The sequence below is a fragment of the Pteronotus mesoamericanus genome, unplaced genomic scaffold, assembly GCF_021234165.1.
Source record: "Pteronotus mesoamericanus isolate MK-2021 breed Mesoamerican mustached bat unplaced genomic scaffold, CSHL_Meso_final contig_20, whole genome shotgun sequence".
Lineage (NCBI taxonomy): Eukaryota > Metazoa > Chordata > Mammalia > Chiroptera > Mormoopidae > Pteronotus > Pteronotus mesoamericanus.
Genome location: NW_026555085.1, coordinates 19,193,577 through 19,217,115, shown reverse-complemented (window position 1 = coordinate 19,217,115; position 23,539 = coordinate 19,193,577). Strand labels below are relative to the sequence as shown.

General features: G+C 39.3%; 1 protein-coding gene across 1 annotated transcript; it reads right to left on the bottom strand.

The window, feature by feature from the left end:
* Nucleotides 1-2,301: 2,301 nt before the first annotated feature.
* LOC129067082 (40S ribosomal protein S27-like) lies at nt 2,302-2,508 on the bottom strand. Its single transcript, XM_054568812.1, has one exon. The coding sequence runs from the start codon at nt 2,506-2,508 to the stop codon at nt 2,302-2,304; it is 207 nt and encodes a 68-aa protein (XP_054424787.1).
* Nucleotides 2,509-23,539: the final 21,031 nt, after the last annotated feature.

Below are 23,539 nucleotides of genomic sequence, written 5' to 3'. Positions count from 1 at the left end.
TTCCCCAATACCAAGCAATTAGTAAGTATTCAAGCCAGAAAGCCCTGATTGACTCCTGAGCTGTTCTTCTTCATTACAAGGATGCTCACCTTTTTTTTCTTTTTCAAGTCAGGGCAAATTATTACAAAACTTCTAATTTATATCACATTTTTTATGTGTGGAAAAGTGTTTTCTCTACAAGGATGCCAGAAGTGTTCTATGTAGCATCTAGGTAGCTTAGTAACAAGAATATTTCTTAAACGTTCCAATATTGACACAGACATTTAGAACTGTAGACCATGTTTCTGAATTAAAGTGAATTACACAGAAATTGACTAAAATAGCTCTGAGTTAATGACTTTTGAATACAAATCTAGAATTAAAGAATTAAATTTTTTAACTTTATAAATTAACAAAACTTTTTGGAGTAATAAATAAACCTTTCCTTAAGAAGAGAGAAGGCAAACATAGGAGGGAAAAAGTGTCATTTCCAGACAGATACTGAGCAGGGAATGAAATTGCAGCTCCAGATCTTCAATCATTCTTTCTAACTCTAAGACCACTCTCCAGAGAATGATCTGGAGGGCTCTCTGCTCTGAGCAAATCTCTTTGGAGACAGCTCTGCATCTTCCCGCTCAGTTTCTTTCCTTTCTAAAAATGTTTCAGCTTGTCTTTGAAATATCTGTGGCATTAAAATGCAATTCTGTCTTCCCTCTTGCCTTTTTTCTGAGCAGCAGTCCATAATTACTCCCTCTACCACCACTCATAAACCCTTAGAATGTCTACATGTATAATGTATCATGCATGTGCTCAACAGAATGCTTTTTCTATGTAAAGAAAGCCTTGGAAATCCAACAAAGTCTTCGAGTTTCTCTAACAGAATTTTAAGCACAGTATCTTTTTTTCCTGCATTTAATACTGACCCTAGGCATCTTCTGTGGCTTTAAAGTCTCCAAAATTATTATTCAACTTACATTCTTATGGTTACATGAATGCCAGTTCCTCACAGGCATTGTGCCTGGCTTGTCCTGGGATACTTGAATGGCTTTATCCCCATTTCTCTTGCAAACTTAGTGAAGACTTTCCAAGTTCATAATTTTTATTAGCCTTTTGGATGTTGTGTTTCATGGAGTGCTTCATGCATAGCTTGGAGTTCTAAACTGTGTGCACAGTCACCTACATCACTGACATACGCTACTCTGTTTTGGGCATTAAATCACTTGGAAAAGCTCCAGGTAGAGGAAAAATTACCACTATAATAATATAGTATGAAGTTATTTGTAAAGAAATGAATTACCTGATACCTAGCATGGATATTAGGGTGGATTGGCCTTGTATGCTGTCTAGCGAAAGAAAACTACTTTGTAATAGGACAATTATTTTTTATATCTCTGATCTCACCTGCTGTATTTCCCTTCCATTTTGCTGATAATTTCATACACTTTTATGAAGAGCAATCCCGGACTCCATTATTGTTCCAAGCTCTGACATGCTCATAGAAAATGAAAAACTGCCATACCTTCCGCCCCCTATTCATAAAGTCCTAGAAGACGTGGATCAGACCAGAGAATCTTCTGACGTAGGGTAATTTTTTTCATTCTTTCATATAAATCCCCCAGGCAGGAATACGAAAGAAGTATTTGAAACCCAATTCCAAATATTTCATTTGGAATCACCCCCTGAGAAGAATGGAGCAGCTGCCAATTAGCATATCTGTAAATCTTCTGAACAAACTCAGTAATATTTTCGTTAATAAGTTCACTGAACAAAGCCCCTAGCTGTCATCTGGGTACACCCAACAGAAGAATTTAAAGAATAAAATAAAGAAAGTCATAGGATTAGTTCTTAAAATGCCTTTGTAAGGCATGGAGTCACAGAGCTAAAAGGGCCCATCAAGTCCAACTAGTCTACCCTAGCTCTCTCATTTCACAGATGAAGAAACTAAGACCAGAGGAGGTAAGAAGAACTGTACAAGATCACAGAGCCAGCACTGGTGCGCTAGTATTTTCATCACTGATCTAGGCTTGTTTTCATACTGATAAAAATAATCTCTAATATGCTCTTTCATTATGTTCATAGCTTAGAAATTTAACACAGTGATTTGTTTTGTTTTTCTTAAGAGTTTAATTATATACTTAGTAATCACATATTATTACCCTTTCAGATATCCATTTAAACAAATGGAGTGTCACTAAAATGTAAATGCTATGGTTCCATTCTCTTTTTTACCCTAAATGTGTTTTTGCAATGGTCTCCCATGCATCTTCATTCGGGGGGCTTTTAGCGCTGTTACCTTCTCAAAGAGCATCCTCTTGTGAGCCTTCATTTTCCTCTTGCAGGCTGGGAGAAGACAGTGGAGGAGCTAACATGCAAAACTGGCCTTTGTCTATGGCTACTGGAACTGAGGATTTTATAGCATCCTGGGCATTTCACATCCATGAAGGAGGAATTGGGGCTCTGTACCAGGCACTTCTTGTATTTCCTCTTTTCTTCTGGAAGGGGATAAAAGAGATCTTTTATGAGACACATGTTGTTATGGGAAGGTTGTCACAGCCAGCAAGGTTCTCATCCCATTTTCTTGATAAGGAAATACTGACATCATAATCACAGGCTTAGTCTACACTCTCTCCAAAATTCTCGTATTATGGAAGTAAAACTACATAATAGACCATCACATTATCTAGTTTTCATTATTTCTTATTGCTCTCTGATTATCTCATGGATGCAGCAGTCTTTTATCATGTTCTCCTTTTCGTGCATAAACTTTGACCTGTAATAGACATTCTTTTCTTGTTATAATAAATTGTATTCCTACACAAGGCTTCTTTGGTGTGCAAAAATAAATAAGTAAAGTCGTATGTTCAAGAACATTTGAACATCCCTTGAATGTTTGAACATTAGAAGAGATAGGAAGGTGCAAATACAGGGCCATGAAAGTCTCTGGAATGGCCATGAGTTCAGCAGCTCCTATGTCAAGCTTCAGAGGACCCCAATTTGTGGAGCCCATTTCAGATGCACCAAGAGCAAAACTATAATGTACAAAATATAGCTAAATGAAAGAAAATGTCTTTCTTCAGAAAAACAAGTTTTAGTATTTTGTACTACCATTAAAACCCTTTGAAAAGAAAAGAGAAGAGAAGAGAAGAGAAAAGAAGGGACGGCAGCCAAATCAATGTAGGATGCACCCAAACTTAAGTCAAAAAATAGTCTTTTTACCTGCTTAGTCATGAAATGGCTCTCTATCCAGAGATTCCCAGGGCACCCTGAGCGGCCATAGCTCCCTCCCTCCAGAGTGCCTGCGACAAAGGGAGCGGTCAACAAACTGCAGTGTTCCCCTAACTTGGTTACCCTCAAAAATCGCACCATCTTTAAATTGCAGTGTTCCTAGGATACCCAAAACTCAAATTGAGATGAAAAAGGCCAATACCAGAGGAAGTCTTTCTGAGCCCCTTAAATAAGCAGTTAAGAAGGGCCTGGTGAGAAACAATGTCCTAGATGTAAATTTGCCCAAACCAGAAGATGGACTCCAGGTTTAAAAGGAAAGGGGGTTATCTCAGGAAATATCTTAGCTCAGTCTGCTATGAAAAAAATATCCTGTGGCTTATTAACAACAGAAATGCTTTTCTCACAGGTCTGAAGGCTGGCTGAGTTCTGATGACGTTCTCTTCCGAGTTACACACTGCTGACTTGTCCTTGTATCTCCGCATGGCCAAGAGCAGAGAAGGGAAGCAAGCTCTCTCTCGTGACGTTTATAAAGGCATTAATCTCATTCATAAGGGTTCCAACCACACAAATTCATCTAATCCTGACTGCCTCCCAAAGAGCCCACCTCCTAATATTATAAGGAGTATAAAGTTTCAAATAGAAATTTTCAAGGACACAAACATTCAGTCCGTAACAGGGAATGTTCACTCAATTATGCCTATATAATATGAAGTTTAAAGTACTTCAAATGAACTTAACCGTATTAGTCACTTAAGTTCTTTGGGGAAAAGGGGAAATCTCAGCAATTAAATTATCATTCTTTAGGAAGAGAATATACTATTTAATCTTTGGATTTCTTTAAATTTTTGTTTTGTGCCCTGTATTTTAATCTTCTGATACTTCAGACATTGCCCATCATCTGCTCCAATTCTGTAAAGCTCTTATCTGTACATGTCAGCACAGACAGAACTCTTCATCAATAGTTTTGCTATTTTTTAATGCTTCTCTACCTCTAGGATACAAACTCTAAAGTAACCTATGAATACCATAGAAAAGTAATAAAATTAAAATATGATATGGTTAATATCATATTACCAAAACCTAGAGAAAGGAAATATGGTATACAAAATTCAACCATTTACCATGGCACATATTTTTAGATTAAAAAATTATATCTGTGAGTTCTAATAGTTTACAAATTACCCTTTGATGACAGACTTCAGAGACTGAATCAATTGGATTTTAGTAGCAGTAGGTACTGCGATGCTGTGTTAATAGAAACAGTAAAGTGGTCCCTTCTTTTAACAACATCCTCTTCTTTTAACTTAGTGCCAAATAAACACAACTCCTAGAATAAAGACTTAATAGGAAAAAAAGGGAAAACTTTCCAACAAATAATAGCAGCAGCACTTAAAGCACACAGAGAATTAAGATACATTTCTGCCACCAGATTAGTAATGAATAAACAGGGGCCACTAATTTTTATTGTGGTTGCAGTAAAACAGACCACACAGGCCTTCTCTTCTGGAATCTGTAAGTAGTGCTTTAAAACCCTTACAGAGCGTTAGCACCTGTAATGACTTAGGATGTCCAGGGATGTCCAGAGGAAAAGGTACTCAGCATTTTCTTACACATGCAGTTAAAAATAATTTCCTGACTGTTAGCTACTGTGACCCAGAGAACAGCTTCAGGCCCAAACATCAGGGTTTTTGGGTTTTTTTTTCTCTCTACTCACCTATTATCTACATTAGCTTTTTTTTTAATGTGACTCATCAATTACCTCTACATAAATTCATCCTCCAGCCCTAATGATTGATATAAATGTTCCCCATCCATGATAACATAATTTACAGTACTAACTTCCTTTCATCTACAATTCTGCATAGGTTTTTGACTTGTACTAAGATCCCACATCACTTTAATTTTTCATACTGAATTCATTTCAAGAACTGCACCCCGGGATCCCCTCACATGACATCTCATTTTCAGGACAATCTGTAAACACTATGGCAATCTGTAAGCCAACCTGATAGGAGGCTATGTTTATAGAGACCCCAAGGAACTGCTGCTGCTGCTGCTGCTGCTGCTGCTGCTGAAGGAAGAATCTCTCTTACTGTGTTGCTGCCCCCATATTTGTGACAGTTCCTGCTAGTGGCTGTGTTCTGACTGATCTGGTACCAAGCTAACTCAGATATGGCAGAAATCACTCTCTGGTGGAGGTTTGGAGAGCTGTACATCCTTTAGTTTCCCGGGAAGAGGGTAGGATCAGGATGTATATACACAGGCAGAAAACCTCCATATTTCCCTTTCCCATCCCCAAAATTCCCACTGCCATTCTACTATCCAGCTGTGTCTGTGTTATGGTAGGAATTTGACAGTAAAGAATTTCAGAGGCATCCCACGGATTCTGTGCATTTGCTACTTTTTTCCTACAGTTCAATTTTAAACCTGCTGGTTTTAAAAAATAGGCATGCCTTTAAAAATTGTTGTTTCTAGGACCTATGTCATAGAAAAACCTGCTGAAATGACTAGAAGGCATATATGTGACATATTTAAGTGGGCATGAAATAGTTAAACAGCAAAAGTCTATCAAGGCATCCAGTGAACAGCTTTTAAGCAAGGGCTGCTGATGTCATGGAGGGTTGCTGATAGCAAAACACAGGAAGTAACAATAAAGTAAATGACTTCTGAGTAGTGAGGGAGACTTTTTTTAAGTAGTGCTCAGCCTGAACTTTCTTCTATTTCCCATCCCTGGAATCCAAGTGAATCTTCAAAACCTCTCCATTGCGATTGTAAAAGAAAGATATTTATTTCTAGGAGGTTGTAGAATAACTGAACAAGTACCAAATGGGAAGCTAAGTCACATTTCCAGCATTAACATGAATCTATACAGTAGGAGATAGAAAGCAAATAGCTAAAGCCATGAAAATGAGTACATGGGAGTTTGTATTTCATATGCTGCACTTTGTTGTGACAGATAGAATATGAATTCTCCATAATTTTCTATCAGCCTGGACACAAATAAGTGACCATATCTATATGGGCCACTGTAAGATGGAATGCATCAACATGGGACGTGGATCAATGGGACACCAGGTAATAACAGAAAAAACAAGTGGCCAGACTTGAACAAGGGCAGAGACATTAGGGCAGAGATGTCTGCAGCTTCTCGTAGGTATAGTGAGAAGAGATTGAGAGAGAACACAGAACTGCAAATATCATTATTTCCAAATATTACTTAGAGTTTGATTTTTCTATAGTTGTGCATAGTCTAATGATTTAGTAGGCACAAATATTTCCTTCTATTGTAAGCATTTAATTGCTAAATTTTTTATCTTTTGGAGACTATAAATATTTTCAACCATTCCATGTGACCACTTTTAAAGAGGGAAAGCTAAAAAAAATGTCCCCAATTAGGTTTTCAAATAAGACCCTTATGTCCAGGTAAGCATGTTAAACAAAATGATGTTTGACCTAGTCCTAAGCCCTGTGTGATAGATCTTACATTATGTTTTTATGCTTAGGACTATTATTTCATATATTACACATGTATGAGCTATGCTGTATGACCAAACTGGACCTTCAAAAATTACTAGCATTTTACACTTTATGTAAAGAAATTATCTAAGCCTATTACTCTTATTCACTACTGAAAGCTAAGTTATCAGTTATAGAAACACAGCCCAAATGCATAATTCAATTTTCTTCTCTTCAGCAGAAAGAAATCCTATCTGAAAAGAAAATGCTTCTCCGCTTTTTAAAACCATTTTTATGTAGAAATATTATCAAACTTAGATAATTATTAGAAGAATAAAAGAACTTTCACAGTCACCCAGATTCTCAGTTTTATTACATTTGTTAACTTCCTCCCTCTCTTTCTCCCTCTCTCTCTCCTGAACTACTACTTGAGAATAAGTTTCATACACCATGCCCCTTATCACAGTAAATTATCAAATCACAAAACAACACTGATGCAATACTGTTTTCTAATATATTAATCATATTTAAGTTTCATCAATTTCTCCAATAAATCCTTTTAATAGCAAACTTTTCTTTGATCCATGTTCTAATACAGAATCCTAAATTTCGTTTGGTTGCATGTCTCTTTAGTCTTCTTCACTCTGAAACAGCTCCTTGGCCATTCTTTATATTTCACAACACTGATAGTTTTTAAGCATACAGACAGATCGCTTATTTTGTATCATGTCCCTAAATTTGAGTTTTTATGATGTTTCCTTGTGACCAAATTTAGATTTAGATTATGCATTTTTGCAAGATGTCAAAGTGTATAATGACAACACAAGTGACTTCTTCTTCTCAGATATCATATGGGGGCGGGACATGGAACTGGCACAAAGAATATTTTCTTATAAATACTTTCTCTATATCCAAACAGAAATAAGCTGAAATCATCATCTGTGCTTCGACTGAAAATAATTTATACTATGTACTGTTTTATCTGTATATTTGTATTTTAATTGTTTATAATAAAGAATTAGAAAACTTTGCCTGATGTCAAGGAGATTTCTGGCATCAAAAATCAAGTAAAAGAGATATTTAGAGGAAAGGCAGATAGTCTTTTTATGTTTCAGAGTCTTATTTAAATGTCGGGATAACTCTAATTTAAACATAATATTTTAGGGTTCTAAAAATCAGGCTTTTAGTAAGAAACAGCTGTGGTATTGCTAGCCATTTCACTCACTTGCTCATTCCTTAATCAATCCTTTCCTTTATTTCTTCTATCTCTCTCTCTTATTTTCCTTTCTATCCTTATAGTCCTTCATCGGACAATCATTTAACCTATTTTTTGTAATCCTGTGCTTCAAAGCCCTGATCGTTAAATGCCAGAAAACAGTGATGTCTCTCAAAAATCAGCACCCTTTCTTTCTCCTATACCACTACTTGACTACTTATGACTTGGACATAAAACCCCTCCTTAGGTACTAGATGATTGGAACATACACACACACACACACACACACACACTTTAAAATCATCTCATTCATTCTTACATTATTCACCTAAATAGTTGGAAGTTGATAAGTGTGCATTTTCTATCATCATTTAGAGGAGTCTGGTATAGCAGGATGTCCAGTGCCAGTGAGAAGACTAGAAGACATTCTGAGAATTAGGTGAAAATTTCTTCATTGCTTGTCACTGGGCGATCCTATTAACGTTATCCAACCTCCTTTTATTCAGCCAACTCTATGTGATCCACAGTATTTCAGAGAATTTATTGTGGGGGGTTAAATGAAACAAAATTTGTAAAGGCACACTACAAATTGTAAAAAGATAAACAAATATAAACTTGTTTTCATTATATTTTTCAACAAAAGATTTTCCTTTGAGTTTGCTTAAGGCCCAGGCTCACATGAATACTTGTACACTGGTTCTGAAGATACCAATTAAAAGGAAAAGACAGTGTCTCAACTGAAATGGTAAAACTTCAAGATAGTAAAAGTACATTAGATTTCTTTATGTACATTCTAGAACCCTACCTCTAAAAATGAAGATTTGGTTACCTCAGAGAAAAAGTAGACGAAAATGAAGAAAAGCATTTTATATATCTATATCTATCTATCTTTACACATAGATTATATATATGCATATATGGAGAGATAGATGATAGATGATAAGTAGGTAGATAGGTTGATATGTAGGAAGAGAGAGAATGATGGAGAGAGAGCTTTTCTTGGCTTCATTTATTATATCTCCCTCAAAAAAAAAAAGAAAACAATGAAGGAGAAGGAGGAGGAGGAGAAAGAGAGCACTATAGGAAAGAAGATCCTGGGCGTGGCAATTATGACTGAAAATACTCTGAGAATTTCTTACATAACAAGCCCAACTTTAGTGCTGCTTCTACAGTATACCTGATGACCAGTGTCTTTCGATGAATATTAAGTTGCATGTTTTTCTTCCCTAAACAAAGAGTTAAATGCATTGCCTGTGATTTGCTTTCCTTAATGCCACTATTGTTCAGGGATTCGCTCAGCAAGCTAGGGAAATAGCATGTGGATATTGAATACAAAGAGGCAGCAGGTTCCAAATGCAGCCTCCAAAAGATGAGGCTGTCCCTGCACCCTGCATGGGATAGAATGAAACTGTTTTGTCCAAAATTAAAAAGCCTGACCTGAGGGTCTTTAGAGGAGAAAAAGATTTCCTACAAGGTGACATCTGGATTCTTTCCTTGCTTCTGCTACTACTGCTGTTTTTACCACCATTTTCTATATTCCCATTTCTTTGCTGCAACTGTCAAAATTTAAGTTCGAAAATATTTTATTCAGCCCTTTTGCACTAAACAGTTTGAGAAAAGGGAAAGCTTATGATTTCTCAAGTGGATATATTTTTAAAGGGTTTAAAGGCCTCATCACTTCTTCCAGAAATTTTAATAAGCATATAGAAATAGCCAGCTGGCTAATCCTGGGAATATCCCTCCTCCCTGTTCATTTTATAGAAAGATCCTGTGGTCAGGAAATATAAAGCTTTCAACACATTGACCACAGCTAGGATTATAGCCTCATATGGTGGAGATTTTTCCCACTGCCTTTTTCTGGGTGTTGGCAATATCCAGCGGTCCTCTCATCAGTGTTGAAGTCACCTTCACCCTTCACTCACCGGGGAGAACTTCGAGATTGACTGCACTAATGAGGGAGTCTGGAATTGAGACATTACATGTAAATCCATCAGTGTGATTAAACTTAGCAAGCACACTGTGTGTGCTTGGTACTTTCAAAGAGCCTGGCTATTAAATGGCTTCATATTTTTATACCTTTTGGCACCTTCATAAAAGGACTTAAGGAAACAGAATTTTTCCTTCACTGCTACAGATGGACTAAGGCAAATCTATGCTAAGAAGCTATAAAGTAATTTGAAACATCTCAGGTTCATTGATAAATCCAGTCAGTAACTCTGCAGAATATTTTTAAATGTACAAAAACATATATTAATAAGGTTATATGTGTATATAAAAGCAGATATATGGTGCAAAAGCTATTAAGTTGCAAATAAAGTAAAACCTCATTAATTCAGACTCACTTAAATCAGAATTTCTGATCTAACAAAGGTCTGGCTGAGCAGAAGTTTGTCTTTACCATATCAATGGAGAAAAGACTTACTGAACAAATTACTAGGGTAAATAAAGATTACAGGGAGAGTACATAAATTGTTTAAGAGAATACACTGTTTTTAGTATCCTCAAGCATTTAGGAGCACCCATTTACACACAAATAATTGAGAGTATAATTACAAAGCAACTTAGTACTCTTTAGACTTCTAAAAGAATCTTTCATTACTGCAGATCCACTTCTATACACTTGAAAGAAGTAAAGTTGCATCCTTGTAAAATATTATATAGTTCAAACTTCTCACAAATGTATGCACATCTTTGTCCAGTTGATATAAATCAGTATGTTGATAATCTATATATATATATATTATTTATACATTAATATGTCATATATATATTATTTATATGTTAATATGCTATCAGGTTGGCCAAAAAGTTCGTATGTTTTTTTTCATAAGATGGTTCTAGTAGTACTTAGTTGTCTTTAACTTCATTCAAAACAATTTTGTTAGATAATATTGTAACAGCTGTCATATCAGCATGCATTTAAAAAAAATCAAAAATTGTGAATTTTTGTGTAACTATTTTAATATTGAAGATGGAAGATAATATACAACATTTTTGGCATATTATGGTCTATTATTTCAAGAAAGGTAAAAATACAAAAAAAATGACTTGTACTGTGTATGAAGATGGTTCAGTGACTGAATGAACATGTCAAAAGTGGTTTGTGAAGCTGCCTCCTGGAGATTTCTTGCTGGACAATGCTCCATGGTCGGGTAGACCAATTGAAGTTGACAGTGATCAAATCGAGACATTAATTGGGAACAATTAGCATTATATCATGCAAGAGATAGCTGATATACTCAAAATACCCAAATCAATAAAGTTATTGGTGAAAATGAAAAATGTGTCTTTTATTTTACGGAAAAAAACTAAACAGACTTTTTGGCCAACCCAATACATTTGTTTTTGTTTCCTTTCAAGTACTGTAACAAAACGTGGTATTTCTGCATTTCTATGGTATATACAGATATATACTTACATTTGTAATGTAAGTATGGCAGTATGGAACTGTAGAAAGAGCACAACTTAATCTGCTCTGCCAACTTCCTGCAAGGTAAACTTGGGTATCATCCAGGGCCTACGTTTCCTCACCTGTAAAATCAAGAGAGGTGCTTTAGTACTCATCTTATATCTCTATCTTGTTGCAAGGATCAAATTAAATGATGTTATCTAAATAAATGAAAGTACTTCATAAAGTAAAATGCAAAGTAAATGATGTTACCTAAATAAATGAAAGTACTTCATAAAGTAAAATGCAAATATCTATATAAAAGATACTTCTCTTTGACTTACAAGAAAATGTTGATGAGGCATACCATACTAAAATATCCAGGTATAAATTTCAAATTCCTTACTACCTGAAAGATGTGCTATGACCTAGCCTGGGGTAAAAGGAGAGTGAAGGAAATTGAAGGAATCTGTAAACACCCACTCATTCTATTTATCTTCTAGAGTGCAGCACTAGGGATTGAAACCACAAGGTATTTTAGCAATTTGTAGAAACCTTTTATATTTTAAAAATTGTGTATGTAAGTGGGATTTAAATAAAATTCTCACAAAGATACAGTTTAGAAAACACAGGATGGGTCAATCCAAAGGGCAGATAAAACTACACACAAACCTGGAGTCCTTGAAGCCTGGTTCGTCTGTCCTAATGTAGCCAGGACCTAGCACAATTCTAGGGTGTCCAACCAGTGGCCAATGGGCCACATGCAGCCTAGGATGGCTATGAATGCAGCCCAACAAAATTGTAAATTTACTTAAAACATTATGAGATTTGTGTGTGTGTGTGATTATGTGTCACAATGTATTTAATGTGTGGCCCAAGACAACTCTTCTTCTTCCAGTGTGGCCCAGAGATGCCAAAAGTTTGGACACCCTAATTTAGACTCTAGACTAGACTCTCGAACATAAGAGGTACTCAACAATTATGTTGTTGTACTAAGATGCCACTTGGCCAGCTATCAGCTAATCCTAGGTGGAGTCACAAATTCAGGATCCACATATTTGCCTTCAAGGATAACAGACTATAAATTTCACAAAGTAAAAAACGAGTCTGTCTTGTTACTGATGTAGCCCCAGATTCTACAAGCTGCTCAATTAATAGCTACTCAATAAGAATCTATTAAATAACTGAGCAACTACTATATGCCACATTTTATATAACCTCATTAAGATGGTCTTTTACCTTTAGTGTTAATAGTATGAGGTGGCCAGAGAAAGACTTATAATAGGGTAAGTGCCATGTTATGGAGAAAATGCTCTGAGAACATAAATTATCAATTTGTTATCCCAATTGTACATTAGAATCCCCTCTCAGATCAAATAAACCAGAGGATGGGGCTTGGACATCAGTACTTTTTAAAACTCCCTCTAGGTGATTTTAATGTGCAGCTAGGGTTGAGAATCATGGCAAGAGAAGCTTAAAAGAGTAATTATAACAGGAGGTAAAGGAGTTAGGAAAGAAATTTTTCCTAGATGAGGTGACAGCGATATACAAAGCCTGTATATCGCTATGATCCATAGAGCCCAGAGAAATGCTAAGATTCCTTCCCCTTCTCAATTTCCAGCAGATTATCTCTTCTTCAGGGACTATGAGGACCAGTTCCTCCCACACAATGTTCTTCCAGATCCTTTGAGGTTCTAAGTCCCTAGTATTTAAAGAGGCCCCAGAGAATCTTAGGAATCCTAAACCACATTTCATTGGCGAGTAAGATTCAATATCTCTATGTGAAGCAAGGCTGGAAGAAAGATGAAAACTAGGACCTTGTGATTCTCAAGTGGATGAACTGCCTTATATTGGCTAATTTTCTTCACTTTGGGAGTTTACCACATGTAGTCATATTCAAGCACATGTGGTTTCATGAGCGAAAGAAGACTGGAGTGATCTGAGAAGACATTATCTTTATCTTCTGTAAGTTTCAATCATGATCACAGTTATGTTAACTTGTATTCTTTTTTTATAATAAGTAAGCCTGCTGCATCATCTTAGGAAAGAAAATGATGGAATTATCTTATTATCCTAACCTTCCAATCCCAGCTAAATTGGAGGAAAAATTTTCACCCTATTATAATTAATGTCAAAAATTGTGATGCCAGAAAGTATTCTTTGTGCCCTGACTGGTGTGGCTCAGTGGGTTGGGCATTGTCCCCCAAAGTGAAAGGTCACCAGTTTGATTCTCAGTCAGGGCACATGCCTGGGTTGTGGGTTCAGTCCCACAACCTACGTAGGTGTAGGGGCATCTATGAGAGGCAACCAATCAGTGTTTCTCTCTCCCACCAATGTTTCTCTCCCTGTCTTTCTCCCTCCCTCCCTTTCTAAATGAATAAATAAATGTTTAAAGAGTATTTGTTTTTGTAATGGATCTCCTTTTAAAAATACTGTATTTCAGTCGTACTGGATCAGAAGTTTTTATGGACAATTCTTAAAACTACTGAAAGCTATGTAGAAAAATATTTGACACTAATATCTAGAATAAAAACCAAAGCCCTAAGCTCTTTTGTAGAGGAAAGAGCACTCTGGAACTGAAGTTCTAATTGCAGTTCTTCCAGGAGCTACATGCATAAGGTTGAGCAAGCCATTCTCTAAGCACCTGTATAATGAAGTAGTCAGGTTGATGATGTTAAAAGAGCAGTTTTCCATACTAACATTCTGTTCTATTTTAAATTCAACATATTGACAACAATTTCCAAATGCATTCAAGGCAGACAAGAGAATATCCTGAGGTAAGAATAAGCCAAGCCTCCCCCTAATGCTTTCAACCTTTGTTTACAGATTCCAATATTGAAAATCATTTGAAGTTTGATCTCACCACCACCACCTTTGGATAGGGCCTTTAATGTGTCACTCTAAGTCTCTCAGCACCAAGGCAGTTCTATCCTGACCAAGTTCTAAAGAATCCTGGAAGATTTTTTTACATATATAATACATACTTACATTTATTATGTATATACATACTACTTTTATGAGCATGGGAAGCCTGTAAGGACTTTAGCAGTCCCTAGAGACTTTTTCCTGCACAGCTATTGCTCATCTAAACTAAAGAATCATAGCTCATATGCTCTAGTTCTCTGCATAAATAAGGCTATGCATGGGTAAAATGAAGGGGCTGTTAGGTGGAAGCAACATACAAAAATGATTATCATTACTGTTTTAGGTCTCTTTATACTTATTCAAGGGCTATAAATCAATGAATAAAAATGACACATGAATAGAATGATAGGACAGGTCAATCCTAAAGGCAGTTATACATTCAGGCCCATTGTCAATGGATCCAACAAGTGTAACTGATTCAACTGTACACTTACAGGCCTAACAGAGCCTGAAAAAAATTTATGACCACTTTTGCCTGTGTAAATTCAAAACAATGTGCTTCTGAGGTAACATAAACTCCTCTCTCTATCCCTATATATTTTGTGGGCCCTTCTCTCATATTAACAAGATTGTGGATATTACCCACAGGATCCCTAAACCCTTTACTACATGCCCTTTGTGGCCAGGTGCTTAAGGATCCAAAAACTTGTCCAAGAACCAGTTGGATAGAAAAGGAATTTAACATGCATTTTATCAGCACCATGAATTATGTTATTAAACCAACCCAGGGTATGAATGATGGCAGGTCCAAAGGAGAATTAAAATCACCCAAATCTTCCTCATAGCTGAGAAGGACCACAAAGGACCTAGCTGATTGTAAGATTAGAAATTACATTTTAAATTTCCCATCTGGAGGCATGTTTGTTTCTTGCTGTGTAAGTTTGCTCCTGAGTTCTTCAATGTTCTGCTTTGAAAGGATGAGACTGACTGAAACAAATGCCTCTATCTTAGGACTTAAAAAAAAAAATCACTGAAAACAATGTAGGATATAAATGTCTGTGCCCACAGCCAAGATAAAAAATGCAAAGTCTGGGCCACCTTGCCTTTAATTTTCTAACTGCTGTTTTGTAAGGCTGTGTCATGCTTCTCAGTTCAAACACGCTTTGGCTCTTTATTATTCATGGACCTTTTTCTCAGTCAGTGGTGTTGAATAATAAAACAGCCCAGGATCAAATGGGCCAATTCTCCACGCCTGACACCAACTGCTACTGTTCGCTGGGCTCTGCCAAGCGTTGCCTCTGATAATGAGTGGGATTTGGTTAAACAGTAAATTAATGAATAATGAAATATCCAGGTTGATCAGTTAGAGAGCACGCTTGCTTTGCCCTGGGCTAAATGCTTGGGGCAGAAATTACTCTCAAACGGCACTTGCCTGGCTGCTGGTCTGGATAACTATTTTACAGCCTATTGCTTGACAGAATGCTGGGGAGGGGGGAATCAGTGGGGGAGAGAAAAAGAAGGACAGAGTTATTAACAGGAAAAAAAGAAAGAAAGAATAACCTAGTTATCACCTTGTAGGTTTCTAAACTGCATATGTAAGAACAAAGTCACAAATACGATGTAGAGCAGTCAGAATTCCAAAATTTCCAACACATGTTTAACATCAAGGAGAAATGATGAATGAAAACAGTCTTCTGCCTGTGCCTATGCACATGTGTGATTAAATAAAGGACAATTCAACTGCAAACTCATGTTTCTATATAGACATTGGAGTGATAACATGCAGGGAAGTCATCAGTGTCCAGTTGACAGGAAAATACTGCTCTCAATTTAAAGTTTTGTTCTCTGGTTTTCAGATATGCCCCCTTCTACAAATTTGAGAAAATTAAAAATAGGATGGGCTTTCCAAATCATCATTACAACTGAGATCCCAAGAGATAGATATACAGATATAGACCTAGACATAGATATAGCTTCATTTTTCAACTTTAACATCATCCAAGAGTTTTAAATTGTTACATAGTTTCACGCACACATAATTTGGCTCATTTAAGATCAGAGGTATATCCTCTACAAGAAGCAAGCCTTGGGTCATAAAAAATCCACAGCAAAGTAGCATAAAGACAAATTATACTAAGAAAATATGTTACTTCACTCTTGGCATTTATTTTGGTGACACATCTCTCTAAATGGTTATCTCTGGACTATCTACTTCTTTCAGAACTTCAAATGGCATCAGGATTGATGGGTTTCACAGTTTTATACACTGGAAACTGAAATATTTTTCAATAAATTTGATTAATGTGTGGTGAGTGTTTGTGTTTTGGCAAGTTGTTTGGCTCTGGTTTTATTTTAGTTTGTTCTTAGGTAGAAGAGAGAGAAGAGCCTGCACAAAAGTGGGGGGAGAGTGAGACTATATTCAGGCACCAACTGTAACAGTCCTCACAGCTGGAAGTAAATGCAACAAGGCTGGAGTGAGGTAAACATTATATTCCTTTCCTGGTGTAGAGGTGGCAAATGATAGGAGTGTAAAAAAATTGCCCACAGTCTAATAAGGAAAGGAGCATTATGAAGTACCTGGAGTTTCAGTGCCCATGATTCCCACCCAATATTCCCCAGGGTCTGCAAAGCAAGGCTGAATGGCTGCTGTCCCCTCCGTTTCACTGTGCACAACAGTACCATAGACAAAGTTTGGACCTCTCCACACTGGCACCCAAACCCTTCTCCCCCAAGAAGAAAATAAAAAAACTCTGACTATCTTTATTACTTTCAGACATTGGCCACCAAACACAGATGTTCACTACTGAGAATTAAGGGAAGGGGGAAAGGTCACAGGGACCAGATCAGCTTGATTCTTCTTTGGATTATTTGGTTCCTTTGTCCTGAATGGCCCTTATCTTTGAAGAAGAAAATAATACTTAGATTGAACATGGAAGTGATAAATAACCATGTGTCCACTTTTTTTTTTTTTTTGGTAGGGCCCCTGTCTATAAAACCACTCATAAAAAACATGAACTGCGCTCTGCCTCAAATCTTGGACATTTCCTATTTTTAAGAATATCTGGCCAAAAGAATTCTATCTTGAAAGCAATAGTGCTAATACCCAAAAAATGAAAAAATCTTTCCTTCCTTCCTTAACACATATGAATCTCATGACAAAGAAAAGTCACCAGTAAATGTTGTTTTGTTGTAGTGGTTGTTCTTTATTTAGTGCAGGTATTGGGGTGTTCCCCTATTGTGGTAGTGTACATGTATGTGTGTAAACAGCCCTAACTACTACCCCAACCAAAAACAGTCTCTCAACTAGTTTCCTGGTAGAATGATTTGCTTAGAAGGATAACATACACACAAAATTCATTCTGGTTGAAGACTGATACCTTGATCTCAAAATTAGTGCTGGCACTTTTAGAGGGGAGGGTACAGGATAAGGGGTGGTTGGCTAATAGGGCACTGAGCTTTGGTTTGGTTTTATGCTTGTTTTCTTTGTACTGACTAGGATTTACCCAAACATTTAGTACAATACCGCCCTCCCCCCGCCCCCCCACGACAGCTTAGCAGTAAAATCCACCTCTGTGTATAAACTACCAAAAATTCTATTTCCTTGGAAACTTGGATTACAGTTGCACTCACTTTGCCCACTTGAAGAGCCACAGGTCTCTCCTCGTGATTGGGTGTTTCCCAGCTACCGGCCTCTGGTTGCACATCCTGACGCAGACGAGCTTAGAACTCACTTGCTTGACCTGACCCTCCACCTCAGCCTACGTCAAGGGGTCTGATTTTGGGTCCTAGTTTCTACACCGGAAAGATTTGCACGCCCAGTCCCAGTCAAGCTCCCCTCCCCACATCTCTAGTGCCTCCTTTTCTCCAGACATTTGATAAATGTGCAAGTCAGAACATTTGGCTGTTCCATAGAACAGACTCTGACCTCCCCAAATATCCTACGCACATATGTCACGACCATTTCCTCCTTCCAGTTAAGTGCGTTAGCTAATGACATCTGACAGCCACATCCTTGAAATGTTTGCTAATATCTCCATGAGCAGGCACGTTCAGGACGTTAACTGGTGGTCGAGTCACAGATGACTGCCAGAGCTGCCCTCCGTGCAGCCTGGGCATGTCACGCTTTGCTAAGTCCATTGGCTATTATGCTGCTTTAAATTATTTTTTTTAAAGAACATTTTTATGCAGAGGCCTCTCCCGGCAACAGGTGTGACCCCTTTTTGGGTTTGGACCCCTGTCGCCTGAGTTCCCACTCCAGAAGGCTGCTGCCCTTGGAAGAGAAGGAAAAGGGGCGAAGGGGGGCAGAAGTGGGGTTTCGAATAAGTGGCAAAAAGTCGCGGCCTGACCTTGCCAGCTTCTGACCAGCGTGGAACGTGCTGAACTTGTGTAACAAAACTGCTCCCTCATTCTGAGCATAAACAGCTTGCCCACGTGGCAGTAGTTTGCAAACTCTGTGCCCTGACCCCTGAGCTCCCAGCAGAATCCCTGTGGGGAGGCGGGGAGGAGCCCTAGGCCATCTCAGGGGCTGGTAATAGCAGCCGGTCCCGGGCGCGTGCGTGTGCAGGCGCGCGCGTGGGCGTGCGCGCTTGTTGAGCCGTGCCCTGCAACCCGGGGAGCGTGCCCAAACGCGGGCAGCGCCTCCGTGTGCGTGTGCTCAGCGCAGGCTGGGGCGGCGCACGCGTGGTCCGTGCGCTTCCAGACGCTGTGCCGGGCTGTGTCACGGTACTCAGCCCAGTCTCCGCAGTGCTGTCTGTAGCTGCGTTTGGAAAACATGGGGCAAAGGCGGCGGGGGTGCTCCCACCTCTGACTTGGGGGAGGGGCGAGGAGGGGTGAGGAGGGGCGAGGAGGTTCTCCAGCAGAGAAAGTGGACCCGGGGAAGCGTTTTACTGACCGCATCCTACGGAAGCCTTCAGGTTATTTATGAGGACTGTTTTTAGAATAGTGGCTGCCAGGAAAGTGAAAAAGGAGCTCACCCCAAGCTATGGAGGAAGCATAGTTGCAAGAATGCTGTGTCTGACGATACACAAATCAACGTGGAAATTGTGAGAAGATATATGGAGAACGTGGGTTTGCGATAGAAACAAGAAAACAAAGTCAAGGAGGAAAAATGAGTTTTCCTTTCCTGGTTTCGCCCCACCCCCTCGCCTCGCAATTCCTCCCTTCTCCGGGAGCCCACGATTCCAGCGGGGAAGTTGGGGATGGGTGAGCACACCCCGTCATTGGTCTCCGGTAGGGTCTTCTCTAAGTTACATAAGACTTGTTAGCGTGCGAGGGAATACATGTAAACAACTTGGAAGATTTATGGGAAGGAGTTCAGTTTTATAGGACTGTATTTATAGAGCCAGGGCTGGCTCACTTATAAATAGATTAATGGGAAGCTAAAATTAATGGACTTGTGAGCTGCACGTTTCATTTCTGAGGTTTCATCATGACAGACAACCGCCCTCAAAGTCCAAGGTTGGCAGGCAGGTTGTGTTGAGGAGTCGAGAGGGCCCTCAAGAAGGGACAGGTCCCTTTGGGCCAACATTTCTCTGGTTACTTTCAGCTCAGGTTGCCCGGGATCCGAGACGCCACGGGGCTGTTATTTGCAAATGAAGACAAAGAATGTGGCCTCATAAAAAAATAATCGGGTCTTCCTCCTAGTATTGTTTTTAATCACGGCCCTTAAGCCGCTAATACCGGCGTGCGGGCTTCTGGAGCACTGTAAACCGCTCACCAGAGCCCGGCAGGCTGGGGCGGCAGCAGTACCTCCTCCAAGGTCACCTAGTGTCCCCATGCTGGGCCTGCGGTCAGGGTCCGCAGCCTAGCTGTTCCAGCTGCGGCTCTTTCTTCACTCCCTCCGCAGCCTGGTAAGACAGTAACAAAGAGGCTGAGGAGCTGTGACAGGCGGCCCAGGGCCATTTTGTTAGCCAAGGCTGCCTCAGGCTTTCCTACCCCTTTCCCATTTTTTCCTTTCAGATCTTTTCTCCTGGTCGCCCCCCACCCCCGCCGCCGCCCCCGCCCCTCCACCTCCCACATTCAGGCCCTTCTGGACCTTAAGCTTTCCCTAGCAATGGTGATTGTCTCAGATCCTCTGCCTGTCCAGTGGTGGTGGTGAGGGGGCAGTCCATAATTTACCTGTGGGATAATAGATGGCAGATCTCTTTCTCCAGAGCTATAGAACTAACTCTTCTGTAGAAAAATTTGCCATAGGATATGGAAATTACTCACCACCCCTCTATAATCCCAGTGGTAACCAAACCCTCACTCTCCAAATGAAAAAGAACACTCAGTGTAATACAGTTGAGCCAGAGACAAATACAAATACTTATACCTATTTTCTTTCTAGATAAATGGATTGAATGCCCTCTTAATTACACCTCCCTTGGTTTTCTTTCCTTCCTTCTACTTGCCTTCCTTTTGCGGGGGGAGGAACTTTTCTTTGATTCAATCATTTATAGTTCTAGCCATGATATGCCCCCCTTTTTAATTAATAAGGAAGTCATGAAATGGGAAATCTCACATAAAGCAAATTACATTGTCCCTTCTGTCTTTCCCTACAGGGAAGTCCAATTGGAAATGATTACCTGAAAAACAGAAAATTGATGTAGAAGGCATATTATTAAGTAACTGTGTGTCAACAATATGTTAAGTACTCTCATAACCTGGGATTACCAAGATTTAATTTTACTGATTATCCTCAAATGGATATACATATTGCTGTTTCTTCTTTTTATAAACTAACTAATGTTGATGTTGTAAAGGACCTTAGGAGGCCCATATTTTATAGATAATGACCTAGAGTTACAAAAAGAAAGAGCGACTCATCCAAACTGTGTAACATCTCAAGACAACTTTATTTTCCTAGCCTCGAGGAAGACACCCAAGCCTTGGGATGAAATACAGATTGAGATGTTTGATCACTGCAGCCCATTAACCCAAGTGAGAAAAGCTCTGGCTTCTCTAAGCAGCCTCTGAGCCTAAGATGAGCGCCACCCTTCTAAGACAGCTATGCCTTTCCTCTTCTGGGTCAAGGGAGCTTTTTCTCATTTGTTTATGGAGGGCCTTGCACTGCTGGTAAGGTCAGGGTTGGGTTCAACCCTCCAGTGAGCCAGTTGGCCCCTCCAGATTCCAGGGTTTGGGATGCAGCGTCTCTCATGAACCATTTCCTTTAAGGAATACTGTGCCAGAACACTATACTACTAGCAGTGGGGAGGGGAGCATCATCTTTGGCTTGCATCCAGAGCCCTTTAGTTACTGGGACATGTAACTGAATTTACTTACTGGGAAGTAAATTTAACGCCTCATTTCGTAAAAGGGCAAAATAAAGCAAGAGATAAACATGAGCTTTTATTGTGAATCTGGTTAGAAATAGGAGAGTCTGGAATTTTTAAAATTTTTTAAAAAAACACTTCCTAGTGAAAACAAAAGTGTCCATTTTCCTGAGAAGCAAAATTTATTGTATTTATGATGTAACAGAAACGTTGCCTATGTTTTGATGAGGGGGGAACAAAAACAATAAACCTTTTAGCTATAGTTGTTTTTTTTTCTGTCTGTAGAATTAAACAATATCCATATATCCATATTCAAGAAACTGAAGATGAAAACGCAACAAAAACACAACGATCTTTTATTTATGTAAATCAGATCAACACTGGACAATAAACCAATTTCTACCCATTACCATAACAGCTTGTCTATAAAGAACAGAAAAATTCAGATAGCATTCTATCTAGGGTCAAGCGTTTTTTTTTGTTTGTTTTTTTTTTAACCACCCATTCACAGAGGTATAGATTCACAGATAAATAATCCCAAACTACTTGCTCGCCATATTTACACATTCCCATTAAATTAAGCATAAATAAATATATACAAACTTAACATGGATACCTTCCAGAGCTCTTCTCCTGAAGAGTCAATAGATTGATATTTCTTGATTGTGTGGCAAAAACAATGTTAGTGAACTAGAGACCAACTCAACAGAGGAGTCAATTTTGGCATTTAAAGAATAGTTTTCATTCCACTTTTAAAAGAAAACGAAATGAATGTTGATATTTTTCTTCTTTCTTCCCCCCCCCCCCCACCGACAATTTAACAGACATTGGCACAGGAGGGAAAACACTATTTGGGTTCTTGAGGCAACATCAGATGGTTTAGGTTATTTCCTTTCCATATAATGTATTGTGCATACAGCATATCAGATGTGATGACAAATTCTCTATAAACACTCTAAGTAGGAACTCGTTGCCCTTTCAAGTAAGGCTTTGTACCGGAGGAACAGTGTGGAGGTAAGTTCAGGGTTTCAGGTTTTCCATTCGATCAAAGTTTTCTTAGGATATGAAATAATTCCTTGAGAGAAAGTGTTTTCCTCGGCCAAAGAAAATAAAAGAGCCCAGTATTTCAAAAGTCTCCTAGGTTCTTTATGTGGGGGTGGAGAAAGCTAAGGATGTGGAGCCTGACCAGAGGAGAGAAAATGCAAGATAATTGGGGTGAGGCAGGAGTGGGATACCGTCCCAGTTTGGGGGAGAAGTTCAAGATCACTTTGATATGGAATCCTCGCCCAGCAGGGCCTTTTGCGGGGTGGGGGGAGCTCCCCTTGACCCCCACAATTCCTGTAGGAAGAGGCAGTGGTGGACAGAGAATGGTCAGAAGACATGTAGACCTCCAAAGGAACTTGTAAAGTGGAATGTGTGAGGGCAGCGCTGCCACATCCTGACTCCTCCTTTCTCTCTTGAGCCATTTTGGTTTGGGACGGAGCGTTTGGGAGCGGGGCGTGGGTCCTTATAAATTGTCTAAAGAGTGAGGGGTGGAGGGAGAGCAGCAATTCACCTGCCTGGTTTGAAAACAAAGCTCAAAAAGGCTTGCTTTAAACGCCTCCCTTGATTTAAAAGGCAAACTCTTGCGTTAATCCTACTGTTTATTGATTTATGGGCCCAAGGAAACCAAATCTTTTAATAACTCAATTATCAGATAAACATAGTGGGCCTGGCTAACAAAAGCAATGGGGCGGGGGTCGTACATATACATAAAAGGAGAAGTGAGGGAGGGCGAGGAAGCAGTGGGCTGCCACCACTGGGGGTGTGGTGGGGCGCAGGAGACCCGCACCCAGCTCTGCTTCCCGGGGTGGGGTAAGCGGGTGCATGCGAATGAATGGCGAAGGTCTATGGAAGTCTGCACAGCCATGTAAGACCATTCCTAACCCATCACCTGCCTTTAGGAGCCTGAGGATGGAGAGAGTTTTCGTCCTGGCAAAGCCGCGGGAAGCGTCCGGTTCTCTGGACATTTCTAGGGCACTCGCCCTCCGGGAGCAGGGGCCCCGGGGTGGCCGCTGGTAGCAAAGGGCCTGGGCAGCGCTGAGCCCCCTCTCCGCCTGCAGCACTCGGGGCGCCGCCCCATTACCTACTGGAGAATGGGGCTATCTCGGTCGCCTT

What these genes read in the sequence shown, in the direction of transcription:
- LOC129067082 (XM_054568812.1), bottom strand. Translation starts at nt 2,508, where the DNA reads ATGTGTCTCATAAAAGATCTCTTTTATCCCCTTCCAGAAGAAAAGAGG.